This window comes from Episyrphus balteatus, chromosome 1, assembly GCF_945859705.1.
Source record: "Episyrphus balteatus chromosome 1, idEpiBalt1.1, whole genome shotgun sequence".
In the NCBI taxonomy this organism is placed as follows: Eukaryota; Metazoa; Arthropoda; class Insecta; order Diptera; family Syrphidae; genus Episyrphus; species Episyrphus balteatus.
In genome coordinates, this window is record NC_079134.1 from 27,201,025 (window position 1) to 27,227,397 (window position 26,373).

General features: G+C 33.0%; 5 protein-coding genes across 6 annotated transcripts; 3 read left to right on the forward strand and 2 right to left on the reverse strand.

Annotated features, from left to right (window-relative positions):
• Window positions 1-80: 80 nt before the first annotated feature.
• On the forward strand, window positions 81-1,451 carry LOC129907601 (mitochondrial ribosome-associated GTPase 2). The gene is made up of 2 exons (XM_055983881.1): window positions 81-328; window positions 391-1,451. Exons 1-2 carry the CDS (start codon window positions 194-196, stop codon window positions 1,390-1,392), a joined length of 1,137 nt encoding a protein of 378 aa, XP_055839856.1. The 5' UTR covers window positions 81-193; the 3' UTR covers window positions 1,393-1,451.
• Window positions 1,452-3,952: 2,501 nt separating this feature from the next.
• LOC129907604 (WD repeat-containing protein 82) lies at window positions 3,953-5,091 on the reverse strand. Its single transcript, XM_055983884.1, has one exon. It carries the CDS (start codon window positions 4,969-4,971, stop codon window positions 4,018-4,020), a length of 954 nt encoding a protein of 317 aa, XP_055839859.1. The 5' UTR covers window positions 4,972-5,091; the 3' UTR covers window positions 3,953-4,017.
• Window positions 4,858-19,533, forward strand: LOC129907603 (alanine--tRNA ligase, cytoplasmic). 2 transcript variants are annotated; one of them, XM_055983883.1, is made up of 3 exons: window positions 4,858-4,972; window positions 13,713-14,712; window positions 17,500-19,533. In XM_055983883.1, the coding sequence occupies exons 2-3, from the start codon at window positions 13,715-13,717 to the stop codon at window positions 19,406-19,408; spliced, it is 2,907 nt and encodes a 968-aa protein (XP_055839858.1). In that variant the 5' UTR covers window positions 4,858-4,972; window positions 13,713-13,714; the 3' UTR covers window positions 19,409-19,533. The 2 variants fall into 2 exon arrangements, with proteins under 2 accessions (XP_055839858.1, XP_055839857.1); XM_055983882.1 differs by lacking the exon at window positions 4,858-4,972 and adding an exon at window positions 13,230-13,387.
• Window positions 19,405-20,822, reverse strand: LOC129907605 (haloacid dehalogenase-like hydrolase domain-containing protein 2). The gene is made up of 4 exons (XM_055983886.1): window positions 20,600-20,822; window positions 20,241-20,534; window positions 19,966-20,185; window positions 19,405-19,705 (listed from the first exon to the last, which is right to left on the reverse strand). The coding sequence occupies exons 1-4, from the start codon at window positions 20,803-20,805 to the stop codon at window positions 19,547-19,549; spliced, it is 879 nt and encodes a 292-aa protein (XP_055839861.1). The 5' UTR covers window positions 20,806-20,822; the 3' UTR covers window positions 19,405-19,546.
• A 2,334-nt stretch (window positions 20,823-23,156) lies between these two features.
• Window positions 23,157-24,167, forward strand: LOC129907606 (uncharacterized). The gene is made up of 3 exons (XM_055983887.1): window positions 23,157-23,279; window positions 23,367-23,537; window positions 23,600-24,167. Exons 1-3 carry the CDS (start codon window positions 23,241-23,243, stop codon window positions 23,855-23,857), a joined length of 468 nt encoding a protein of 155 aa, XP_055839862.1. The 5' UTR covers window positions 23,157-23,240; the 3' UTR covers window positions 23,858-24,167.
• The last annotated feature ends 2,206 nt before the right edge of the window (window positions 24,168-26,373 follow it).

The window sequence follows — 26,373 nt, forward strand, 5'->3', positions numbered from 1 at the left end:
AGCTCCAATAATAAACTCTTCATTTTTTAAACGAACAGATCTTGTACCCAGCTGTTTTGCTGTCAAAATTAAAACTTGGCATCACCTATGAGTTAGAAAAAAATTTATTATTTCTTTAAAATTTTTCCTTCATAATTTTTATTTATAAAATTACGAACAAAATACAAACTTAAATATCCATAAATACAACAAAATGTTAGGAATAATTTCTAGAAACCTTGCTCGTCAACTTTCCCACACTGACACAACACACAAGATCCTTAATTCGGTGAACTATTCCCAAAGAGTTGCTCTGCGTCCTAAGAAATCCAAATCCATTAGAAAAGAAGTAAATAATAAAACATTTTTTATATTTTCTCACGAATTAACAACAACCTTAAATGAATTTAGATTCAATATTTCACAGATGCCAAACATGTCCGCGTATTGGGTGGCAAAGGTGGCGATGGTTGTATAAACTTACGCCAAGTTTGGTGCAACGAACGAGCCGGCCCCGACGGTGGCGATGGAGGAAATGGTGGACATATAATTTTCGAAGCATCAACTGATGTCAATAATTATAATCACGTCACAAGTATACTTAAAGCTGACGAAGGTACTAAAGGTGGTACAAATGAATGTCACGGGAGAAATGCTAGTCATACTGTTGTCAAAGTTCCCGTGGGAACAATCATTCGAAATGATGAGGGAAAAGTTGTCGGAGATTTAGATAAAGAAAGGGCAATGTTTGTTGCAGCTCGGGGAGGTAGTGGAGGCAAGGGTAATAAGTTTTTTGCAACTTCCTTGCAACAAACTCCTAGAATCTGCGAATATGGAGCAGATGGAGAAGATTTAACTTACACACTTGAATTGAGAAGTATGGCCGATGTGGGTTTCATTGGATTTCCAAATGCTGGAAAGAGTACACTCCTTAGAGCGATATCTAGAGCAAAGCCAAAAGTCGCTTCATATCCTTTTACAACATTGAGACCGCACATTGGAATGATTCAATATGATGATTATGAACAAGTGGCAATTGCTGATTTGCCAGGACTTATTCCAGATTCTCACAAAAACAAAGGTTTGGGGATACAGTTCCTTAAGCACGCTGAAAGATGTTCAGTGTTGATGTTTGTTTTGGATGCTTCTGGAGAGGAGCCTTGGAAGCATTATGAAATCCTAGACAATGAGATTAACCAATTTAGTCAAAAGTTGGGTCAGCGACCTCGAATAATTGTTGCAAACAAAATTGATGCTCCAGATGCTGAAGTTAATGTTAAAGAACTCGAAGAGAGGTTAAGTAGGCCTGTGATCGGAATTAGTGCAAAGATGGGTACGAATCTGGCAAAGCTGCTAGTTGTCATTAGGGAGCACTACGACGCCCAGAGACGGACTAATTTGGAAGAGAATTAGGGACGGTATTGAATTAGGTTTTTCTGTTTGAATAAAGTTTAAAAAAAAAGTATTGTCATGTGGGTTTTCTTACAAAAGATAATATTCTTATTTTATGTACTTTTCCTGGATGATTTTGGAGTAAGGGTTTGTTTACATAATGAAAAGTAAAAACCAAATCTGAAGTTGTTGAAAATTTTAAAATAATCACGGTTTAGAATACTGTAACTCCGAGTAGAAAAGGCATTGAATAACAAGGACTTCTTAATCAATGGGAAAAGGCTTGCGAAGAAAATGGTATAGTTTGCCAAATGTCAGCACCGTACAATCCGCTATAAAGTCTGGTACGCATAGCTGAAGCGAAACCAAATTTAAAACGAAATTAAATTTGTTTTGTTTTTGCCTTCAAACTTGTTTTCTGATGTTTTTTCTTGAATTTTTTTTTTTGTTGTTATTATTTTTACTTTGCTATATTTTTTTCGTTAAAATGTTCGCTTTGGAGACTAAAAAATTTTTCGTTTCACTTCAGGCAGAAGCTATAAGTACGGTTGCTTATTCAACAAATCGAATCTCACGAAAGAAATAGAAAATTAATCGCCAGAAGATATTTGGAGAGATTCAGCCCTATGATGAGTTTCACGTGAACAAGATTCCACCCGGAAATATTTAATTTCACTCTTCCCCAATTATAAGTTCCGGGTGAAAAGCTGTTCACCCTCGGAAAACTCTCTGAATTTTCAAAAAAATTTCAGTTAAACAGCTTGTTTCACACTCAAATGTTGGTGACGAACAAGAGACTAGTTTTGCGGAAAATGTAAATTCCCTTCGGGAAAAACTCACGATAGCCATTCAAATTCCGGGCGAACAAAAAATATTTCGGGTTTTTTTTTCACGTAAAACTCAGGATAGGGCTGATTACACTGGTTTACAAAATTAAACTTTTTTTTTGTTGCCGGAACCAAAATATACTTTTCTGAATGTTTTTGGTGTGTTGAACTCGAATCCGAAGTCAAAAAAATTCTAGCAGCTCGCGTTTTTGAAATATTACCGTTAGAAAATGCAAAAAAAACGTTTTTTTGACTACTTCGGACGTTTTTTTTCATGTAAGAAAATTTTAAAATTAAAATTGTAACGGTTTCTAAAATACCTGTTTTTCTTCTTTCAAAATCTGTTTAAATCTTTCCGATATCTTTCGTATAGGTCGAGATATCTTAAGATGAAGTAAGTGTGTTTTGCTCAAAAATCATAGAGGATGTAATAACTTTCAGAAAAGTATATTTTGGTTCCGGCAACAGAACCCTTGTTAACCAGTGTTATATATTGTAAAAGAACATCAATCTATTTCTTTTCATCTAAAAAAAAAATTTCAAGCTTAAAGATTTTGGAGCAACGAAATCTTTTTTCGGGCCTACATTTGGAATATTATTTTAAGTGAAGCTTATCTATTAATCAAAAGCAGTAGCGCAAAATTTTAAACGATTTAGTTAAATGCTAGTAATAGTTTAGTAATTTACAAAGTCAAAGGCAGACTGATTTTTAACTTATTAAATTACTAAAATGGCTTTATCCTTTTACTAAATCGTTTAAAATGTTGCACCAGTATATTTTTAAAATGCTGGATCGTGTTGGTATTATTGGTCCTATTCGGTTCACGTGAATTGAAAGATTCGATTATAACATGAAATTGTCTTTGAAAAACTTCTAGTTTTCGATCGGCAAGTGTTTTTTCTGTCTGTTTTAGAAATTCTAAAGAAAAAAAAAAACAATTGTCTAAATTTAATTTTAACCGCCTTTTAAACGCTTATAATTTTAAACTTTTACTTGAATCGAATAGCAGAATAGAGCCGTACATCTTGCAATCCTATAAGTACATCTATGAATTGTAATGCAGTTGAGTAAAGAAAAGTGTCCATCAAATGAAAAAGAAAAGGCAGAAATGGTCAAGATCCCGTATCAAGAGTTAATAGGAAGTTTGTTGTTTAAAGCGCTGCTAACACGTCCTGATATCTGTTTTACTGAGTCGTCTCAATAGCAATTTAGGTATCGAACATTGGAAGGCTGCAAAGTGTATTTTAATTTCAGGTATTTAAAAGGGACAATTGATCACAAATTAAATAACATCAAGTCAGACGATTTACATGTGATTTTTTGCCATGCCCATTTTGCAAACAATACGATAGAGGCTACATACTTTTTTTTTCATGAATCTTAGATCTATTGACATAAATTCAATAGTAGCTAACATTTTTAAAAAGGCGCTTTCTAGCAGTAGAAATGAAAAGTTTTCTAAATGAATGGGTAGTTTTTTGAATTACGTTAAATTAAGTTTTAGAGGGACATTTGGAATGTATAAAAAAAAAAAACTATATTTAAATAATTATACAGCAAGCTCTTACTTGTATATTTATCTGGGAAAAATTATGGCATATGAAAAATTAATAAAATTTTCATTCTCTTAATAACTCCAAAGTAATAAGTTGTTGGTTTATTTATTTCTAAAACGAAATAAGGAAACAAAATAAGAATAATTATCTTTCGTAAGAAACCCCACTTTACAACAAAAAGAAAATAAAACGATAAATTCTTCTAAACTGTCGATTTATTTTTTTAGAAAAATAATAATACAAATATTTTCGCTTTTTATTCCTACAATCCCTCCTCAGAAGTGGGCAACCAAAAGGCCATGTTGGTGCACGCCGACGCCAACATCATATATTTCGGGTTAAACTGTACACATTGTACCGGACCCGGATGATCTCCATTAAGTACACACATCTTGTAGCCTGTATCTGCATTCCAAACGTGCACCCGTCCGTCGGTGCTTCCTGAGAATATAAACTGGGAATCGGGACTGAAACTGGCCTCAATAGGTATTCCCTTGTTATTGGGATAGCCTGTAAAGGTTTGCAATGGAGTTCCATGGAAGGCATCAACGAGTCGGATAATAGACCCATTTGTGCTAATAAGAATGGTTTTGCCATCCCGAGAGAATTTCAATCCCGTCCAATCGCATTCTTTTTCTTGATTCAATTTGAATGTGACAAAGGGTCCTTTGTCGAAGGATCGCAAATCGTAGAGTTTAATTGATTCAGAATTGACACCAGCAGCAAATATAAGACCTTCGGGGTCATAAGCTGCCACTGGTCGTCCCGACAAGTGCATCAAACCCTGACAATTGGGTGAACGTAGATCCCACAATCTTAAAGTCTTATCTAACGACCCAGACAAGAATGTATCTTCAACTGGGGATATGCACAACGAAATAACCTTCTTTGTATGCCCTGGAAAGTATCTGAGATATTTGTTATCATGTAAACTCAAATAACGAATAGTGTCATCGACTTTGGTCGAACTGTGAATGGCTGTGTTGTTGGCATGGGTAAAGTGAATCAAATCGACTCCGTATTTTTTCGAATTTACTGTTCTCGATTGTGTGCCTTTCTCACAATCGTAAATTACAATTTGATCATCTTCACTGCATGATATTAAATGTTCGCCATTTGGACTGAAATCGATGGCATTTATTTTGTCAGTGTTTTCACGAAACACTTTGGCCACTTTGAAGGAACGGACTACGGGATCGATTAGTTTCATTTTCATTGTAAGTGTTTTTGTGTTTTATAATTTATACAAATGTGTAATATTTTGGTTTTTTTTTTTTTTATAAGTTTTGTAATTATTTAGAATTTTAAAAATAAAAAAAATACGCAAAAACCCCAAACACACCAATTTTTATTTTTTGTTTCTCTTTTATTTTTTATATTCGTTTTTTAGTGGCATCAAGGAAAGAGAAATGTCAAAAACAGTGATACCAATATTTCAATTTTCCAAACTTGAATTTGTACTAGATTCGTTATTAGAAAATGGTAAAATTGAAATGTGCTACCGGTGGCAGCTAAATTTTGGTAAACCTATAACATGTTTTCACTAGAGCCCAAATGAGCCAATTTTGCAAGTTATCTCATTTCGAATGTAATAGCCTGTTTTTACTACCAAATGAGATAATTTCGCAAATGAGGTCAGTTCAGATTTCAAATTCAATTTTTGTTCTATACGATTTGACATTCGAAATGAGATAATTTACGAAATCTTCTCATTTGGGGTTTAGTGAAAACATTGTATAAAGTCGTATAGGAATTTTCATCGACGGATGAAAAGTTTTTAAAAAGTCAACAACAGCAAAAGCGTAGAGGATTTGACATTAGCTTTCGACTGCTTCCTCTAATTACACTGGTCGGCAACGAAAATTTAGCTTGAACCAAACTATGCTTTCCTAAAGGACTTTTGTGTTCTGATTCCGAATCTGAAGTCAAAATTTTACTGGCACGTCAAGTTTTCGAAATATTTAAGTAGATTAGATTAGATTAGATTCTTCCTTTATTCATTAGATAAATTACAATTTTTTTTTCTATTGGAAATACGGACATGACAATGCTGCCGTCTGCCGGAAATGACATTTCAGTATAATAAATAAAATTATATAAAGAGAAGATGTATCAAAAAGATTTACAATAAATTTGAAATAATAAATTACATAAATAAATATTACACAAAATATTAGACAAAAGTTTATATTAACATATAGAGCAAGATCCCAGGGCCGCCAGACATTACTTATTTTCTCAAGAAAAAAATGTATGGAATTACGTAGTGCTAGGACATACTATTAGTGAATGGATACTGGCTATCTTGTGCCGACGGCCATTTTACCACTAACAGGTGCTAAAGGTACGAAAAATACGTAGTTAGATTTCTTATTTTCTCAAGGCTGATTTTTATATATGATACTCAGGGAACTAATACATTAATTTTTGTAAGCTGCCAGACCCGTCGGATGGGCCTAACACCTTGCCAGACACGCATTTTAGTATACGGGAAAGTTAGATTTTGTTATATGGAGGTCTGGGAAAAAATTTTTAACACATTTTGACTTCAGGACTCGAAAGAGTATCAAGACACGAGTCGAAAACCACATTTTGAACAATCGCATCTAGAGTCATTTGGCCGCCATTTTGTTTTTTTTTTTTTTTAATTTCAATTTTTCACATAACTCATGTATTTTTGAATCTACAGAAAAAAAATGTATTGCAAACTTGAAGATAATTTAATTTACTACAATATATGTTAAATTACTTTTTTCGATTATACCTTCGGTTTAAGAGTTAGGGTGGTTTTTTTTTGAAACCATATTTTCGTCATATCTCATTTATTTGAGCTTTTTTGAAAATTAACTTAAGGTATATATATTAAATGTATATAGGTATATATATTTAATATTGTGGTAATTATTGGTATTATTAAGAATAAACATTTTACTTCAATACTACGAAAGACCCATTAGATTATTATTAATAACAAATCTAACGAAGCTTTGTTATAAAACTCCTTTACAAACATGCTCACGCTGCGCTGGCGCTGATACACATAGCGAGCATTTGTGCGTGTCTGGCAAGGTGTCAGGCCCATCCGATGGTCTGGCAGCTTACAAACATTTATTGAATTAGTTCCCTGAGTATCATATATAAAAATGAAGCTTGAGAAAATAAGTAAAGTTAAACTATTTTTTTCAAAGCTTTAAGGTGTCTGGCAAAAAAAATGGCTGTCGGAATGGGTCTGGCAGTGTTAGTTATACGATTTTGTTCTTGTCTGAGTGCAACCTACACGCCTAGGTTGTTGTTATATCTAATGCAAATTACCCTGTACTAGAACATTTTTCCTATATTAAAAAATTGCAACCTTTTTGAAGTTTTTTTCCTACAGATCAAAAACGGACTGTCAAATCGTAAAACCGTTAATGTAATAATTGAAGGTAATAAAAAGATCTACAACTTTTACTTTAAGTTAATTTTCAAAAAAGCTCAAATAAATGAGATATGACGAAAATATGGTTTCAAAAAAAAACCACCCTAACTCTTAAATCGAAGGTATAATCGAAAAAAGTAATTTAACATATATTGTAGTAAATTAAATTATCTTCAAGTTTGCAATACATTTTTTTTCTGTAGATTCAAAAATACATGAGTTATGTGAAAAATTGAAATTAAAAAAAAAAAAACAAAATGGCGGCCAAATGACTGTAGATGCGATTGTTCAAAATGTGGTTTTCGACTCGTGTCTTGATACTCTTTCGAGTCCTGAAGTCAAAATGTGTTAAAAATTTTTTCCCAGACCTCCATATAACAAAATCTAACTTTCCCGTATACTAAAATGCGTGTCTGGCAAGGTGTTAGGCCCATCCGACGGGTCTGGCAGCTTACAAAAATTAATGTATTAGTTCCCTGAGTATCATATATAAAAATCAGCCTTGAGAAAATAAGAAATCTAACTACGTATTTTTCGTACCTTTAGCACCTGTTAGTGGTAAAATGGCTGTCGGCACAAGATAGCCAGTATCCATTCACTAATAGTATGTCCTAGCACTACGTAATTCCATACATTTTTTTCTTGAGAAAATAAGTAATGTCTGGCGGCCCTGGGATCTTGGACTAGAGCAAGATCCCAGGGCCGCCAGACATTACTTATTTTCTCAAGAAAAAAATGTATGGAATTACGTAGTGCTAGGACATACTATTAGTGAATGGATACTGGCTATCTTGTGCCGACGGCCATTTTACCACTAACAGGTGCTAAAGGTACGAAAAATACGTAGTTAGATTTCTTATTTTCTCAAGGCTGATTTTTATATATGATACTCAGGGAACTAATACATTAATTTTTGTAAGCTGCCAGACCCGTCGGATGGGCCTAACACCTTGCCAGACACGCATTTTAGTATACGGGAAAGTTAGATTTTGTTATATGGAGGTCTGGGAAAAAATTTTTAACACATTTTGACTTCAGGACTCGAAAGAGTATCAAGACACGAGTCGAAAACCACATTTTGAACAATCGCATCTAGAGTCATTTGGCCGCCATTTTGTTTTTTTTTTTTTAATTTCAATTTTTCACATAACTCATGTATTTTTGAATCTACAGAAAAAAAATGTATTGCAAACTTGAAGATAATTTAATTTACTACAATATATGTTAAATTACTTTTTTCGATTATACCTTCGGTTTAAGAGTTAGGGTGGTTTTTTTTTGAAACCATATTTTCGTCATATCTCATTTATTTGAGCTTTTTTGAAAATTAACTTAAGGTATATATATTAAATGTATATAGGTATATATATTTAATATTGTGGTAATTATTGGTATTATTAAGAATAAACATTTTACTTCAATACTACGGAAGACCCATTAGATTATTATTAATAACAAATCTAACGAAGCTTTGTTATAAAACTCCTTTACAAACATGCTCACGCTGCGCTGGCGCTGATACACATAGCGAGCATTTGTGCGTGTCTGGCAAGGTGTCAGGCCCATCCGATGGTCTGGCAGCTTACAAACATTTATTGAATTAGTTCCCTGAGTATCATATATAAAAATGAAGCTTGAGAAAATAAGTAAAGTTAAACTATTTTTTTCAAAGCTTTAAGGTGTCTGGCAAAAAAAATGGCTGTCGGAATGGGTCTGGCAGTGTTAGTTATACGATTTTGTTCTTGTCTGAGTGCAACCTACACGCCTAGGTTGTTGTTATATCTAATGCAAATTACCCTGTACTAGAACATTTTTCCTATATTAAAAAATTGCAACCTTTTTGAAGTTTTTTTCCTACAGATCAAAAACGGACTGTCAAATCGTAAAACCGTTAATGTAATAATTGAAGGTAATAAAAAGATCTACAACTTTTACTTTAAGTTAATTTTCAAAAAAGCTCAAATAAATGAGATATGACGAAAATATGGTTTCAAAAAAAAACCACCCTAACTCTTAAACCGAAGGTATAATCGAAAAAAGTAATTTAACATATATTGTAGTAAATTAAATTATCTTCAAGTTTGCAATACATTTTTTTTCTGTAGATTCAAAAATACATGAGTTATGTGAAAAATTGAAATTAAAAAAAAAAAAACAAAATGGCGGCCAAATGACTGTAGATGCGATTGTTCAAAATGTGGTTTTCGACTCGTGTCTTGATACTCTTTCGAGTCCTGAAGTCAAAATGTGTTAAAAATTTTTTCCCAGACCTCCATATAACAAAATCTAACTTTCCCGTATACTAAAATGCGTGTCTGGCAAGGTGTTAGGCCCATCCGACGGGTCTGGCAGCTTACAAAAATTAATGTATTAGTTCCCTGAGTATCATATATAAAAATCAGCCTTGAGAAAATAAGAAATCTAACTACGTATTTTTCGTACCTTTAGCACCTGTTAGTGGTAAAATGGCTGTCGGCACAAGATAGCCAGTATCCATTCACTAATAGTATGTCCTAGCACTACGTAATTCCATACATTTTTTTCTTGAGAAAATAAGTAATGTCTGGCGGCCCTGGGATCTTGGACTAATAGATATGAGGAGTAAATTTGTATATAATTTTAAATTTTAAGTATTAAATATTAATTTTTTAATTTTAAAATTTTAAATTTTTTAAATTTTCAATTATTTTAAATTTTTAATATTTTTTAAAATTTTTTAAGTTTTTTTTTTTTTTTTAATCAATTATTTTTTTTTTTTTTTTATAATTTTTTTTTTTGTTTTTTTAATTAAATTATGGGAGAGCGAGAAACGTTTGAGCAATTTTAATGATTTGCAACATAAAAACTAGTAATTTTAATGATTTAAAACATAAAAAGAATATCAATTTTAATGATTTGAAACATAAAGATTTGATTAAAAGCAATAATTTGCAGCCCTTAGATTGAATAGAGACTTGTTGTGAGAACTAATTTAACAAAAAACTATTACGATAAGTCATAGCATGATTGCAATATTTGTACAAGGTGAGCCAACCACGGGCGCCATTTAATATTTCGTAAAGACTATTTACGGACAGAAAACTTTCTTGGAAATGTAATCTTCGGATTTCTTGTAGAATTGGGCATACAGCAATGAAGTGGTAAATATTTTCAGACTCTCTCCTGTTACATAGATCACAAGTTTGCTGAAGATCGACTCTATGTGGCATGAAATTCAAATTTAATAATTCAACTCTAGCTCTGAATATAGTGCTTATAACTTTTGACGAAAATTTTGTGTTGAAATAGCATTCAATGGTTAACATTTGGTGGTTAAGGTTGCGGTAAATAAATCTGGAAGGTGATGAGGACGCTCTTGTTAAAAACTGGTCGTATATTTTGTCATCTTCTTTAGCTATGACCCTTGCGAACATATTTTGCCAGTCGCTAACGTTATTTTCCGATAAAGATAAATCGATATCATGAGATAACGCCAGCTGTTGCCAATTTCTGAAAGGATAAGCATTTGTTTGCAATAGCCTAGTTAACACTGCCCTATGTAAACTATTTTCACTTCTCTTCATTACTTTTATTAAAAATACAGAATGAGCTTTCAGATTTTGCAAATAAATGGGTGGCAAACCTGATTCCACATGAATTGCGTAGGTAGGAGTAGCGTTTGGTAGACGGAATAAACGTTTGAAAAAGTACCTCTGTACAGTTTCGAAATCTTCAAAGGGGTCTACTCCAAATGCCTGCACCCCATAGCACATACAAGTGTTGACTGTGGCATTGAATACATTATACTTTGAGGACAGATCAATGTTTTGGTTTGCGAAGAATTTTGGCCACATTATGTTGAGTGCCAGCTTTGCTTCTCTACTTTTTTCTTTCACATGATTTCGAAAGTTTAAGTTGCTAGACAACAGTACGCCAAGGTACTTGAACTCAGGAACTACTTCTATCGACTGGTTATTGAGTCTCCAAGTCTCCACTCTTCTACTCCTTCGGTTCTCGAAAACCATAACTTTTGTTTTCAAGACGTTGATATGTAGATCCCATGTCTCACAGAAAGCCTGAAGTTTGTTTATTTGCAGTTGCAGAGTTGAAGGATTCTCAGCCAGCAACACCAAGTCATCAGCATAAAGGAGAACCTTTATTAGCTGACCAGCGAAGCTAACGCCACCCGGAAGAATTTCAGAAATGGAGTCAATGTATAGTGCGAAGAGTATAGGGCTTAAAATGCAACCCTGAGGAACACCTGCGGAAGTTGGGAACCATTCAGACAGCTTGGATCCATCCCACACGGTTGCACTAGAGGAAGATAATAATTTCGCATATACTTCCAAGAACTTTCTGGATATTCCAAGCGACGCCAGTTTGTAGATCAAAGCTTGCCTGTTGACTGTGTCAAAGGCTGCTTTGAAGTCTACAAAACAAACATATAACTTTTTATTAATTTCAATATATTTTCTGGCTGTGCTAGTTAGTGCGAAAATGTGGTCAATTGTTGAAAACCCGGAACGAAACCCTGCTTGAAAAATGCTGAGACGATTAAAATTTTCTATCCACGTAGAAAGCCTAACATAAAGAGTTGTGGCAAAGATCTTTCTGAGAGAATTTAGAATGGAGATTCCCCTATAATATTTAAGTATTAAAAGGTCAAAAACGCGTTTTTGTGGTACTTTTGGAGTTGAATTTCATCACCGTTAAATTTTTTTTTCGGAAAACTACATATGCAATATTCAAAAGCCATATTTTATCGTCTTAAATACGTTTATTTTTATTTTCGAAATTATTTTTTTCTAAAAGATATTTGGTTTAGAAAGGTATGATATCTCAAAATCTTGGTGGTTAAGGTAACTTATGGTTTTTGAAGAAGATTTGAAGTAAATTTCAGTTTTCGACTCCTGATTCGGTTGAAAAAATAGCAAAATGTTACGGAAAAATAATATTTTTAGATCAAATGTCAAAAAAACATTTTATTTAAAATTAGTTCTTGGGACTTTATAGCTAAAATTGTGATGAGCAGAGCTCAAAAACTAGACGTGATGGAAAAAATCTGTAAACTGTTTTGAATTCAGCACACTCAAGTTCATTAAAATCACCTTACAGAGTTCTTGCTCCCGACTTTTTTTGTTGACCAGTGTTATAGTTCTTGCTTAAAGCCTTAACCACATTCACCACTTTTTGCAAAAGTATAAAAGTGAAAAAATTTGCATTCTAGCTAGCGAAATTATTTTGTAAAAAAGAGGATACAAAAAAATAAGCTTTCTGCGTAATTATTTTTAGTTTTCCACCCAAAAAATACGTTTGAAAATTTTCACTTTTGTACTTTTTCACTTTTTGAGCCAATGTAGTTAGGCCTTAACACATGATCTTCTACTCGAGTAGATAGGAATGTGTAGTTGGGGTCCTAGATTTCTTCTCACGAGTAAACTTCCACATCCAATGGAACAGGGCTATTATAGCCTGTCTTGGTCTTCATAGCTGTTGTCAAAAGCGCTGTAATTTTGAAGTTGGATAATAATTAAGTCTTAACTACAATGACCTAAAAAGTGAAAAAGTGGGAAATATACAAAAGTAAAAAATTTTTATTTCTTTCTAGCGCTATTTGTTTCCGGGAAAAACTACAAAAATTGTTTTTGAAACCAAAAAATAAACTTTCTGCATCATTATTTTTAATTTTGAGACGGGCAAAACTGTCACAAAATGCATATAAAAATTTACATTTTTAGACTTATATTTATTTTATTTTTTATTTTATTTTATTTTATTTTATTTTATAAGCATGGTCATTCCAGGCTATAGCAAAACTCCTTTGTATTTTCAATTTGCATGCGAAAAAATATCTTTTGAAAAAAAAAAATTCCCAATTATTTTAATTGTACTAGATTTACCATTTTTTTAAACCGACATCCTGGAACGCAGTGGTTCCATGCAGTGATGTTTTCTTATTTCATAAATTCTTATTGCATTTCATCATTTCTGACATTCCAACCACATTAAAAAAAAAAAAACAACATTTTTATATTTCCTTCTCCTCCTGTCATTCTACTGCATTTGAAAATTCTGGTCAAAAATTCATCATCGGCTAAAGTCTTGCATTTTTTCATTTAGCTTTGCTGCTAAAAAAAACGTGTTTGTTTGCTAGAATTGGTTCTAGACTGTGGAAAAAATCCAAAAAATTATCAAAAACCTAAATTTTGTGAATTTTTCCAAACAAAAAAGTCAAGTAAGTTCCCATTTTAACTCAGAAAAATGTATTTTCTTTAAAAATAACGAATCCCATTTCCTATTTGCCATTTGCTTGGTGAAAGTACTCTCGACGTGGCTTTGATAGAACAAGACAATACAAAAAAAAAATAAAGAGAAAAAGGAAGAAATCTGTCGACTTGGCTTTGATCTCATATAAAGACCATTAGATCAAAGTCTCACTCAAAGCAACTTAGATAACCTCCTCACGTAATTTTGATTCTGTTTGCCGTGTCATTGATTTTGTTTCTATTTTTTTTTTTTTCTCTCCTTTTTTCTATTTAAATTGGTTACTCCAAAAATAGCAATGAAATCTACACTCACCGCAAAGGAAGTTCGTTCCTTCTTTTTGGACTTTTTCAAAGAAAAAAATCACACTTATGTCCATTCGTCCAGCACCATTCCATTGGATGATCCCACTCTCCTTTTCACCAATGCTGGCATGAATCAGTTTAAACCAATTTTCTTGGGTACAGCCGATCCAAATAGTGACATGGCCAAATGGGTTCGTACTGCCAATACCCAGAAATGCATTCGTGCTGGTGGAAAGCACAATGATCTCGATGATGTTGGCAAAGATGTCTATCATCATACTTTCTTTGAAATGTTGGGTAATTGGTCATTTGGGGATTACTTTAAAAAAGAGATTTGTACATGGGCATGGGAGTTCCTTACTGATCGCTTAAAGTTACCCGCTGATCGATTGTATGTTACTTACTTTGGAGGTGATGAAAAGTCTGGACTGGCTCCTGACGATGAATGCAAGCAAATTTGGCTCAATTTGGGATTGAAGCCAGAACATGTTTTGCCGGGAAGTATGAAAGATAACTTCTGGGAAATGGGTGAGACTGGTCCATGTGGACCATGTTCTGAATTGCATTTTGATCGTATCGGTGGAAGAAGTGTTCCAGAATTGGTGAATATGGATGATCCAGATGTTTTGGAAATCTGGAACTTGGTGTTTATTCAATACAATCGGGAACCTGATAGTAGTTTGAAGCCTCTGCCCAAGAAACACATTGATTGTGGAATGGGATTTGAGAGATTGGTTTCGGTGATTCAGGAAAAGAGATCCAACTATGACACTGATCTGTTTATGCCTTTGTTTGAAGCAATTCAGAAGGGAACTGGAGCTCCTGATTATCAGGGACGTGTTGGAGCTGACGATGCTGATGGCATTGATATGGCTTATAGGGTTTTGGCTGATCATGCTCGTACAATTACCATTGCGCTGGCTGATGGAGGAATGCCAGATAACACTGGAAGAGGTTATGTTTTGAGGAGAATTCTAAGACGTGCTGTGAGGTGAGTAGAAGACTTAAGCTAAGTATACACGATTGGATGATCTTCCTATATTAGCCCGATTTTTCAAAACATATTTTCATCAATTTTCTATCAACCATGAAAACATCCAATTTTATCTGTTAAAAGTGACAACAAAAATTGGCAGCCAATCTTTTGAGAATTTTGTATCAAAAAAATTGGCCGACTTCTTGCAATCGTATGAACTCATCTAAACACACAATTTTTCTTATTTTCAAATAACACTAGCCAACAAAATTAAGCTTTTTTTGTTACAGATACCAAATTATACTTTTCTAAAGGATTTTAGCGCCCTGTTCTTTGTTTTTGAGATATTCCCGTTGGAAAATCGAAAATGCAGCTTTTTACCAGTTTTAGAGGTTATTTCCTAGCGTTTGGTTATTTTTTTTTTAAGGTGTTTGGTATGTCTCATGTTCATTTACCTTTAATAGCAAATCTCAAAAAGTTCTTTACCAATCGCTTTCAAATTTTGACACAACGTTTCGTTTACATTCCCGTAACTTTTTTTTCCGACTAGTAAATTTTTAGTATCTATCTCGGTCACAATTTGCTGTATCTAACTGCGATTTACCAACTTTACAGATATAACCTAAATGGAACGTTGTGTCAAAATTTGAAAGTGATTGGTAAAGAACTTTTCGAGATATGCTATTAAAGGCAAATGAACATGAGATACACCAAACACCTTGACTTCAACTCAAAGAAGAAAAGAGATATTTAAAAGATTTAAACGGATTTAGAAAGACAAAATGTAGTTTTAGGAACCGTTTCAAATTAAATCAAAAGAAATCATCGAACGCAATGAAATGAACGTTAAAAAGCGGGATTTTTAGAATTTCTAACGGGAATATCTTAAAAACGTGATGTGATAGATCTTTTCTGACTTCGGATTCGATCTCTGCACACAAAAAACCTATAGAAAAGTATATCCTGGTTTCTTGAACAAAAACCTTGTTGACCATTGTAATTGGACGATTGTTGACTAATTGGCCATTTGATTTTAAATTGGGAGATCATTTTGGCTAATATGCAAAAAGAATGAGCCTAAGCTCTATCTCATTTTACAGTACATTTTCTAGAGATATCGTGGGCACAAAGTCAAAACCAGGAATCTGCAAAATTGTAGTTTTGAGAAAAACGACTTTAAGTTTCGGAAACTCATTAACAAGTAAAATGACGCATTAACCCTCTGTAGGCACACCTCTTTTTTGCGACGTAATATTCTATATTATATTATATATTATGCCCCGCCCACTTTCCCCTCACAACCGACGCGCGAGGAGGACCTTTTAATTATTTTTTATTATAATAAATAATTGTACTATTATAATCTGATTTTGTTTTAGCTTTGTATGTATTATATGAGTATTGAATTGAGTTTTTTGGTAAAAAAATAAATAAGAGGTTTAAGAGTGTAAGAGCTTTGTTTTGGCTAAAAAGCCATTTTGTTCATTAATGTTTTATTAGTTCTCATACGTTGTCTGATTTTAAATATTTTATCACTTCTATTTTAAAATTGTGTAAAGTATTTAATGATTTAATTTTACTTGGTAGATTATTATATAACTGTAGTCCTTTAAACATCATTGTATTCTGCGCGCGCGAAGTTGCTTTATATTGTATTCTAAAATTTTGAGCGCTTCTTAGATTATAGGGTTGAGAATCACTGATATATTTTAAGTTATTGCATAAATAGCTTGGAAGCATATCATAAGCATATTTTAAACACAAATAATAAGACATTTAATTTAATAAGTTGTGTAATATTTAGCCAGTTAAGTCTTTCTAACATATCTTTTATGTGAGTAAGCCGTGCACATTTTAAAATAATCCTCATTGCCTTATTTTGTAGTTTTTGTAGACGAGCTATATCTCCTTGGGAAGTTAACACTGGTGCGAAATTGGCTTCTACTTTTTCATGTCGCTAGAACTTTTTTATGTCTCATATTTTTATAGAGAATACGTATATTTTTGTCGTTCCGAATTCGCACCCTGGTGCCGACATTAAAATGTTTAAAAATGCAGATTCACGGTTTTGGCGTTGTGCCGACGATATATCTCAATAAAATGAGATAGATCCTAAGAAAATGTACTGAAAAGTGAGATAAGAGCTTAAGCTCATTTTTATAACATACGAGTCTTTGTATTCGTTATTGAGAAATAATTTGAAAACGGCAAAACATTTTCGCATACAGTTTTATGTTTTTGAATAAAAACTAATGAGATAATTGAAAACAGCGTTGACTCAATTACATAAAATAAAATTTTTGAAATTGAAAATAAATTTTTCAAGCACTTTTCCTTAGAACAGCTTTATTTAAAAATAATAATAATACAAATTTATTTGCTTTGCCAAGCTTAACGGAGGGGAATAGACCCTCTTCCATACGATTTTTTTCCTGTCTCAATCCAACTTCTAAATAAAGTTTCATATTCTCCGTCATCTGTCAAGAAATTTGTCTTCCAATGAGTCTACAAATTTTTTGGTCTCTTAAGTCTTTCAACCAAGTAAACAGACAATTTTTAATTGGTTGACAAAAAATTGGCGGCAGATGTCCCAATGATTTGTCTAATTTTTGGATAAAATGATCCCACCGTATAAACAGACAATTTTCACTTGATAGAAAATTGACAGTTTGGCATCTCATTGGTTGCTATTGGAAGACTGTAGACAGTTCGCCTAATATTGGAAGATATTCCAATCGTGTGTACTTACTTAGCTTTAGTGGACCTTTGCTGAGATTTACACTTTTTTCTCCATCTTTCCAGATACGCAACCGAAAAACTCAATGCCAAACCAGGATTCTTTGCCACTCTAGTTCACACCGTTGTAGACTTGCTTGGTGATGCATTCCCTGAACTCTCCAAAGATCCTCAACACATCATTGATGTCATCAACGAGGAGGAACAACAATTCTTAAAGACCCTCTCACGCGGTCGTAACCTTCTCAATCGAACAATCACAAAACTTGGTGATGCCAAGGTCATTCCTGGCGATGTAGCATGGCGTCTCTACGACACATACGGCTTCCCAGTCGATCTTACCCAACTGATGTCTGAAGAAAAGAATCTCCAAATCGATATGGACGGTTACGAAGCTGCCAAGCAAAATTCCTACATTCTCTCGCAAGGCAAGGGAACAAGTAAAATCGATGAAATCAACATTGATGTTCATGGAATCTCCGAACTCCAAGGAAAATCTGTTCCACTAACAAATGATTCATTCAAATATCAATATTCTGCCAAGTCAGACGAACGAGAAGCTGACTATGATTTTAGGCATTGTAATGGTAAAATTGTAGCCATTCGATATGAGAATCAATTTGTTGATGAAGTCACTTCGGGACAAAAGTGTGGAATCGTTTTGGACAAGACGAATTTCTATGCCGAAAGTGGTGGTCAGATTTATGATCAAGGTGTTATGGTCAAAGTTGATGAGGAGGATAATGAATTCCTAGTCGATCGAGTGTTCAATCGGGGAGGATACATTTTGCACATTGGAGTTGTTGAGGGAACACTCAAAGTTGGTGACAATTTGAATTTGCAAATTGATGTTGCCCGCAGGAGTCTGACAATGAAAAATCATTCTGCCACTCATGCTTTGAATCATTGTTTGTTACAAGTTTTGGGCAAAGATACCGAACAAAAGGGTTCCCTGGTTGTCCCAGAAAAGTTAAGATTCGATTTTAACAGCAAAGCAGCTATGACTATCGAACAGGTAGCAAAGACGGAACAATTAACTCGTGATATGGTCTATAAAAATGTGCCTATCTATGCTAAGGAATCCAGTCTGAAAGTTGCCAAGTCTATTCGTGGTCTACGCTCGGTATTCGATGAAGTATATCCAGATCCAGTGAGAGTTATTTCTTTTGGAGTTCCTGTCGAGGATTTAGAGGCAAATCCAGATAGCGAAGCTGGTGAGAAGACATCTGTGGAATTCTGTGGTGGTACTCATTTGCGTAGATCCGGCCACATTGTTGACTTTGTCATTAGCAGTGAAGAAGCCATTGCCAAGGGTATTCGACGTATTGTTGCTTTAACCGGCCCCGAAGCAGTGAAAGCACTGAAAAAGACTGAAAGCTTTGAAAATGAAATTAATTCCTTAAAGACCATTATTGATGCTGATAAAGAGGGCAAGAGTTCTAAGGATCATGTGAAGAAGATTGTTGAACTTACTGAAGCTATCTCACAAGCACTCATTCCTCATGTGAAGAAGGACGAAATGAGAAATGTTCTTAAAAATTTGAAAAAGACTCTCGATGATAAGGAACGTGCCGTTAAAGCTGCTGTTGCTGTCACCGTAGTCGAGAAAGCTAAAGAAATATGCCAGGCTAATGTAAACACTCCAGTTATTGTCCAACAATTGGAAGCCTTTAACAATACCAAAGCTCTCGATGCTGCTTTGAAACAAGTACGTGCCTTAAGTCCAGAAACATCGGCTATGTTTGTCTCAGTCGATGTGGATTCCAAGAAGATATTCTGTTTAACCTCGGTGCCAAAGGGTGCTGTGGAAAAAGGTCTCAAAGCAAACGAATGGGTTCAGCATATTTCGACTACTTTGGGAGGCAAAGGAGGTGGCAAAGCTGAATCTGCTCAAGCATCTGGACCGAATTACGACAAAGTCGATGAGGTTCTGAAATTAGCTTCAGAATTTGCCAAGACTAAACTAGGAGCTTAAGTTCAAAAAATATATTATATCGCATTTTATTTCTTTTTTTCTCAAAAATTTATATACACACAGCAAGCTTTTTTTAATGAATAAAAATTGTTAAAGGCTTTTCTTTTTTAACTATTTATACTTCAGTTAAGAGACTTTTTATTTATTTTGTTCAATCCATTGAACAGCTTCAGCGAAATTCTCAGCCAACAAGGTTGGAGGTGGGTCAACAACGATGTCGGGTAGATATTTTCCAGTTTTGACGAGAATTGCCTTCATTCCAACTGCGAGAGAGCCTTTACAATCGTCATTGGGATCCTGGAAGATAAATTAAACAGAATTTTCTACTCCATAAGGGGAGGCGGACACAATCCCGAAATTTTGAATCCAGAAAACTCAGAATCCCGAAAATCCAAAATCCCGAAATTCCTAAAACATATAACATGAAAAATTTGCTCAAATTTCTCATTTCATATAAAATTTTTCGGGATACCGGATTTTCGGGATTCTGGGTTTTCGGTTTTGGGGACTTTGACGTTTGACCCCAACCCCTCCATAAGACCTTGAAAAACTCTTACATCACCAATCATGACGCATTCGTCAGCCTTGACCCCATCTGGTATTGCACTTTCAAAGAAATATTGATTTGGTTTGCCAATGAGAATTGCATTAACGGAAGCTGCATATTCGAGACCTTTGACAAAGCAACCTGGACCAAGAGCTAAGCCATCACCTCGTTTATAATATTTTCCTTGATGAACAGCAATTAGTTGGCTGTTTTTGTTGTCCATCAAAATTCTATAAAAAAGGAAACTCTGTAAAACATTCTTCTACATTCAAAGAAGATTTTTACCTAAATGCTTTATTCATATTCTCATAATGGAATTCATTTGGTGCCAATCCTACAACGACAGCATCATAATTCTGACTACTTTCTGGTGGGAAATCTTTTCTAGCATCAGCACTAACAAGATAGAAAGGATTCAGATTCTTGGTCTTAACATAATTTGCTGTGGCACTTAATGAACTATAGATTTCTTGTTTATCAAGTTCAAAGCCCATTTTGGCCAAACGATTGTATAGAGTTTCACCAGATTCTTTAGTTGTATTGGTGACGAATTTTATATGAATTCCGGTCTTTCGAAGTCTTCAAGTTAAGAGTGTTATCGTTAAATATGAGAAGTTTAGTTCATTCATGTTTTTGTAAAATACCTTTTTAATGCTTCAATGGCATTTGGTGTTGGATCATCTTCAACATGCATTGTGCCACTTAGATCAATTAGAGCAGCTTTAATTGGCATTTTTTTAATTGTTTTGGATGCAATAAATGATCTTTGAAATGGAATCAAAAATAATTGTAATTTTGGAAGAGATGCTCCAGTAGATGATAACGACAACGACCTTGCGACTTTTAACATGACAGTTGTTTTCCTCTGTTAAAAAAAGTGATGCCAATTCGAAGTGTATATTTGAAAAATAAGGGATAATGGGGTATCTTGGACATTTTTTTTTATAAAATTCGTGGTATAAAATCAATTCAAAACCAAATAAAAAAAGGAAATTCTTTTTTTTTTCTATAACTGCCATGGGTTTTGTGTTAAAATGCTAAACAATCCATTCGGAAGCTAAAGAACTTTGTTTGTTTTTGTTGTTGTTTCTATTATTTCGATAAGACTTGTATTAAAGTGCTATTATACATACAAGCTCTTACGAAGCTAATAACTGTCAAATCTCACTGCTTCGTAAAAGTTTTTTAAAGCTTCTTATAGTCCTTATAAGGAAATTGTTATGAAGGGTCCAACTTGTATAACTTTCTATTTTTTCCATGCTCAACAACCTTATTTAAAATTAACAGAAGCTGAATTGTAGCTTCGGAAATATATCTTTACCGAAGCGAAATCTTGGTTGGGTACCCGACAAACAATTTTGGTTCTATAAAGATTTACAGATGCAATTGTTGCTTCTGTAAAGCATTATAGAAGCTAAATTGTTAGTAGGGTATGGATCATTGGTCATAATTAAACGCATAATTAACGCGTAGAAAGTAGAGAAGAACTTCCCAAGTAACAATTTTACTTGCATAAGGTCCATTTTCTTCGATTCGGCAAGCTATAGTTTGTATAAGTTTAGTTTAAGGCTTTTACTTACACAAATCATCCATTTTGGAAACAAAGGAGGTCTCCTTAAGGCTATCTGGAAGTGTTTAGAAGAAGCCTTGTAAATATAAGTTAAAGAAGACCTTCATAACATCTGTTAGAACCGTTTTAAAGAAGCCTTCTATTTTCAAGTGACAGAAGGCTTTCATAAGACCTGTTCCAAGAGGTTCTTGTAAGTATATGCAATGTTTTCATCTCTCAAGTATGCAATGTTTTTCACCAATAAGTATGAAAGCTTTTATCCTGCAGATATGCAATGTTTGTAACACTTTAGAAAAAAACATTGCATTTTTATGTGAGGTTTCAATTAGCTCCCTTTTTGCCACTCATCTTTAATATTCGAGTATGGTCTACTGGTAAGGTGCTGGCTTGGTATGTAGAGAGGTACGTGGGACCGATTCCTGGCGGGGCCATATTTGTGAAAAAAAAGGGGTTCTTTTTCAATTAAAATAAAATTCTTCCCATTTCAGAACGACAGGAAAAGCATTGACATGGCCAAAAAAGAAGAAAAAACAAAATAGAAAAAAATTAAAAGAAAAAAAAATCAATAAAATCTTTTTTTTTTATTCATAAATTCAACATCTTATAACAACCTCCATAAGGCCTTATTATAACATCCAAAGCAAATGAAAGTTTCCTTAGTGAAGCTATAGTTTCCCTAAAATGTTTCATTGTTTTGTAAAAAGGCCTGCATAAGGTCGTTTTACGCTGTTCGTCACAAGCTATTAGCTTGTGGATTGCCTGTGGAGGAAGGTCTTGGGAAAATTCTGTAATGTGCGCCAAAATGATTTGCATAAGACTTGTCCTTCTTCTTAAACAAGTCAAAAAATAGCTCTCATTGACCCTTATGAAAGCTACATTGTTACTTGGGTTATGAATTTTAATATAAAATATTTAGTTTTCTACTTTTTATAAAGAAAACAAAAAAAAATAGATAATAGGAAAATAACAAGTACTTTTCCATAAATGAAATCTATTCATTTATTCCAAAATGAAATCTATTCATTTATGCCAAAATTTCCTCCAGCGTTTAACGTTCTAATTTGGATTTTTTTTTCCTTCAAAAATGCTGCCAGTAGCTTTTATTTTTGTTGTCGGTCGTCGTCGATTTGCATGTAGGTTGCGTAAGCCACTTGCATGCTAAATTTCGCTGCTACGTTTTTTGATTCGATAGAAGATGTTTCAAATAACGAATCATGGCACACGATTATGATCATACATTCACGTTTTTCTATTATTGCCGTTTTTTTTTAATCAGTAGAAAAAGATAGGCACAGATAGCACAGATAAAAATAAGTAATAAGTTGTAAATGCCAGACAAACAAAAGTGTGAACATTTTTTTATAAAAGAGTTTGAAGCCCAGTCGTGTACAACCATTTAAACCGCGGTTTAAACCAACTTATCAATGCCATGAAAAAGCTGGCACATGTGGCTGCACGGTAAAAGCATTATTTGAAAGATGGCTACTTGCTACCCATAACTTGCACATGTAGCAGCATGATAACGTAAGCTGTGACACAGCCGCTGTATGCTTCTTAAATGTCAACGAATATTTACCGCTACGATGTAAAAAAATATTTTTTTTTTTACAAATTCTGTGAAAACAAATAAAATTATACAATTCGAATTAGGACAAAACTAAAAATAAATTAGACAAAACTAAAAATAAATTAATTAAAACACTCCTTTAAAAAAAATGTCTGAGTGTAGAAAAGAAATTGTCATCTGGCAAAAGGTAATTATTTTTCTTTACATTCACCATATTTTAATTCATAAGCTTTCATGCATCCTACAAAAAAAATGTTTCTCCCATATAAAAAAGAATTTCTTTCGTCGAACTATGAATATCTACGAACCACGAGGTCCCAAATATCGTTGCACCCAATGCAATGAAATACTCAACACTAGACTCAGCATATTCACTCACTCCAAGATGCATTTAAAACCATTTTGTATTGTATGTGGTTTGTACACCCAGAATCTAGATCAAATGGTAAAATTTAACTTCATTTTAACTTCGTAGAATGTAAATAAAAATTTAATATGTATATTTAGCAAAATCATATGAAAAACTTTCATCGAGAATTGGTTGATATTATTCCAATAATTCCAAAGGTTGTAAAAGATGAAAATCATAATGAAACAGAAGAGATAAATTCCAACAAAAAAATCCTAATAGACCCACCGAAGAAACTTAAAATTCCAAAAGCCAAGAAGACTTGTTTTGGTTATAACAAGAATAAGAGCGATAAACAACATTTGGTGTCCAGGTTTGGTCGTTGTATCAATGTCAAGATTCCAGCTGATTTTTAATTAGTAACTAACAACTTTTTCCTTACAGTATTCAACTGTATCTTCTTTTTTTTTTGTACGAGTATTTAATCTTTAGTTTAGGTATTTTTTTTTTAATTGTTTACATATAAAATATGTAGCTTGAATTATTATTGAAAAAAATGAATTAATTTAGTTTTTATTTAAACATCTTTAGGCTTTTTTGAAATCTACAAAATGTTATGTATTTTTTTTTTCTTCTGTTAAGTTTTTGAACAGAGTCAAGACCTCGTTTTTGAGTATTTTTAAGTTTACAAAATATGAAAATAAAATTATTTTGAAGAATTATAAATTGAATTTTTTTTTTAATCGGAGCAAAACACTTAAAGAGAAAATTTAAAAAAATTGAATTGAGCACCATCCATAATAATTGTAAAAAATGGTTTCACTGAGGGATTTATCAAAATCAAATTATACAAAATTAAGTTTTTTTTGTTACAGAAATAAAAATAATGACGGGATTAGTTCGATTCCGAAAAATTCTATCACATCACGTTTTTGAGTCATTCTCGTTAGATAATACAAAATGTTTTTTTAACAATCTCTGAGATCATGTCATTTGTTGTGGTAATTTGTTTTGATAAATTTTTAACGGTTTCTGAAAGAAGTAAATTTCTCATTTTAAAGACCTTAGGTCTTACAGGCATATAGTTAAAATTATTATTATTATATTATTAAAAAATAAGCTTACAGTAGGAGGTATATCTTTTTTTCGAGAAATCTTAAATTTATTGAAGTCAACAAATTTGGTAGGTATAACGTTTAATAGCAAATCTCTATAAGTTCCCTACCGATTACTTTCAAATATACGGCTTTAGCGAGGTAATCCGTCGGAAAGGAAATTCTCCGATTTCATACGAAATAAAGGTAAAAACTATCCGATTCGGATGAAATCGGATAAAATCCGCTCCGACGGATTACCTCGCTAGGGCCGATAGTTATAGATGCGGTGACCATCCGTTTATTATTATAATGAACTGTTACTTATTTCAAGTACATGTTAATTATTATCAGTTTCTTTGAGACGCTGCGAATAGTGATTTGGCCGAATACCGATTATTCGGTCAACGATATGTGAATTTATTTTACTCCTACGTGATTTGTCATGTTATTCTTATTCTATTTCATTGAATTTGGGCCAAAATATTAGAAGGATTTTTGATTTAATTTGCGAGTGAGAGAATATTTTTAGAAATTGGATTTGTTCACGAAGATAGACGTAATCGTTTACTTCCACCGAATGTTGAAAAAAGTTGTTTTTATTAGCCACAACTTACCATTAGTAAATTTTAAATGCTAAAGCAACAAGTTTTGTATAAAAAATATTTTTTGTGAGATAAATGTATGTCTTTTTATTGTCTTTCTGAAATTCAGTATTCGGCCGAATATTGTTAGCTATTCAGCCGAAAATTGGCCGAATAGTGGCCGAATATGATAAAAAAAAAAACAAATTTATTTGTGCAGTATTTATAATTTTCTTCAAATGAAAACGAAAAAATAACCAAATTTTCGAAACAAAATCATAATGCGAACGTACCTTAGTTTCATGTGAAATAATCGTATTGTAAGATGCAAGTTATATGTACATTATGAAAAAGAAGAGCGATTTTAATCTGCATGACACTGAGGCTTTTGAAGAATATTTGTGCACTAAAAAATTTTTCCTTTTCTAGAGTGTACGCTACAATAGTCAGAAGCTACACTGCCCATAATCTCGTAAAGGCCCTAACTACACTTTTCTTAGTTCTGAGTTATAGAGGGAAACAGTAAATGTAATATCGCAAATTTCATATAAAAATGAAAAAAATCAAAAGTTCATTTTGAATTTTCTGACGTATTTGAAGACCAAGGCTAAAAAAATAAATGAGAATAAATTAGAGACAATGCCTTTACTCAAAATATGTGACAAAATCAAAATCGAAAATTTTGTAGTTAGGGCCCTTACGAAATTATGGGCAGTACATGAGCTAAAATATTTAAAAAATTTTAAAAATTGACTTTATTTTGTTCACTTTTAAATAATGTTTCAAAACAATACTACACGAAATTTTGGTAAAAAGTTAGTAAGTCACAAGATGTTTTAACAGCGCCCTTACCCTTCCCAGACGGCCTTGAAGTACAAAAGAAAAGAAAAAAGAATCCTTTGTTAATTACTATTTTATTCAGGTAAAATTCAATTGTTCAAAAATCAAAATATGTATCTGGAAAACTATATGGACCAAGATTGAGGTTAATTTAAAGACAACGTAACAAGAAATCAAATCAAAAAGTATAGTATTGTTTCTGTAATACAAAAATGTTTAATTTTACTTCAAAGCGTTTTTTTTTTCTTAGTTTGTTTTCAGGACCAACGAAAAGAATGTCAGCAAAAAGAAGACATTTAAAAAGTTGTAGCAAAGATGATAATGAAGGTTAAATCCAACGAAGAAATGCCACCAAAAAAAATTATGGTATGTATTCAAAATCTTGTTCTTGAAATATGTGAACTCAAGGTAAGT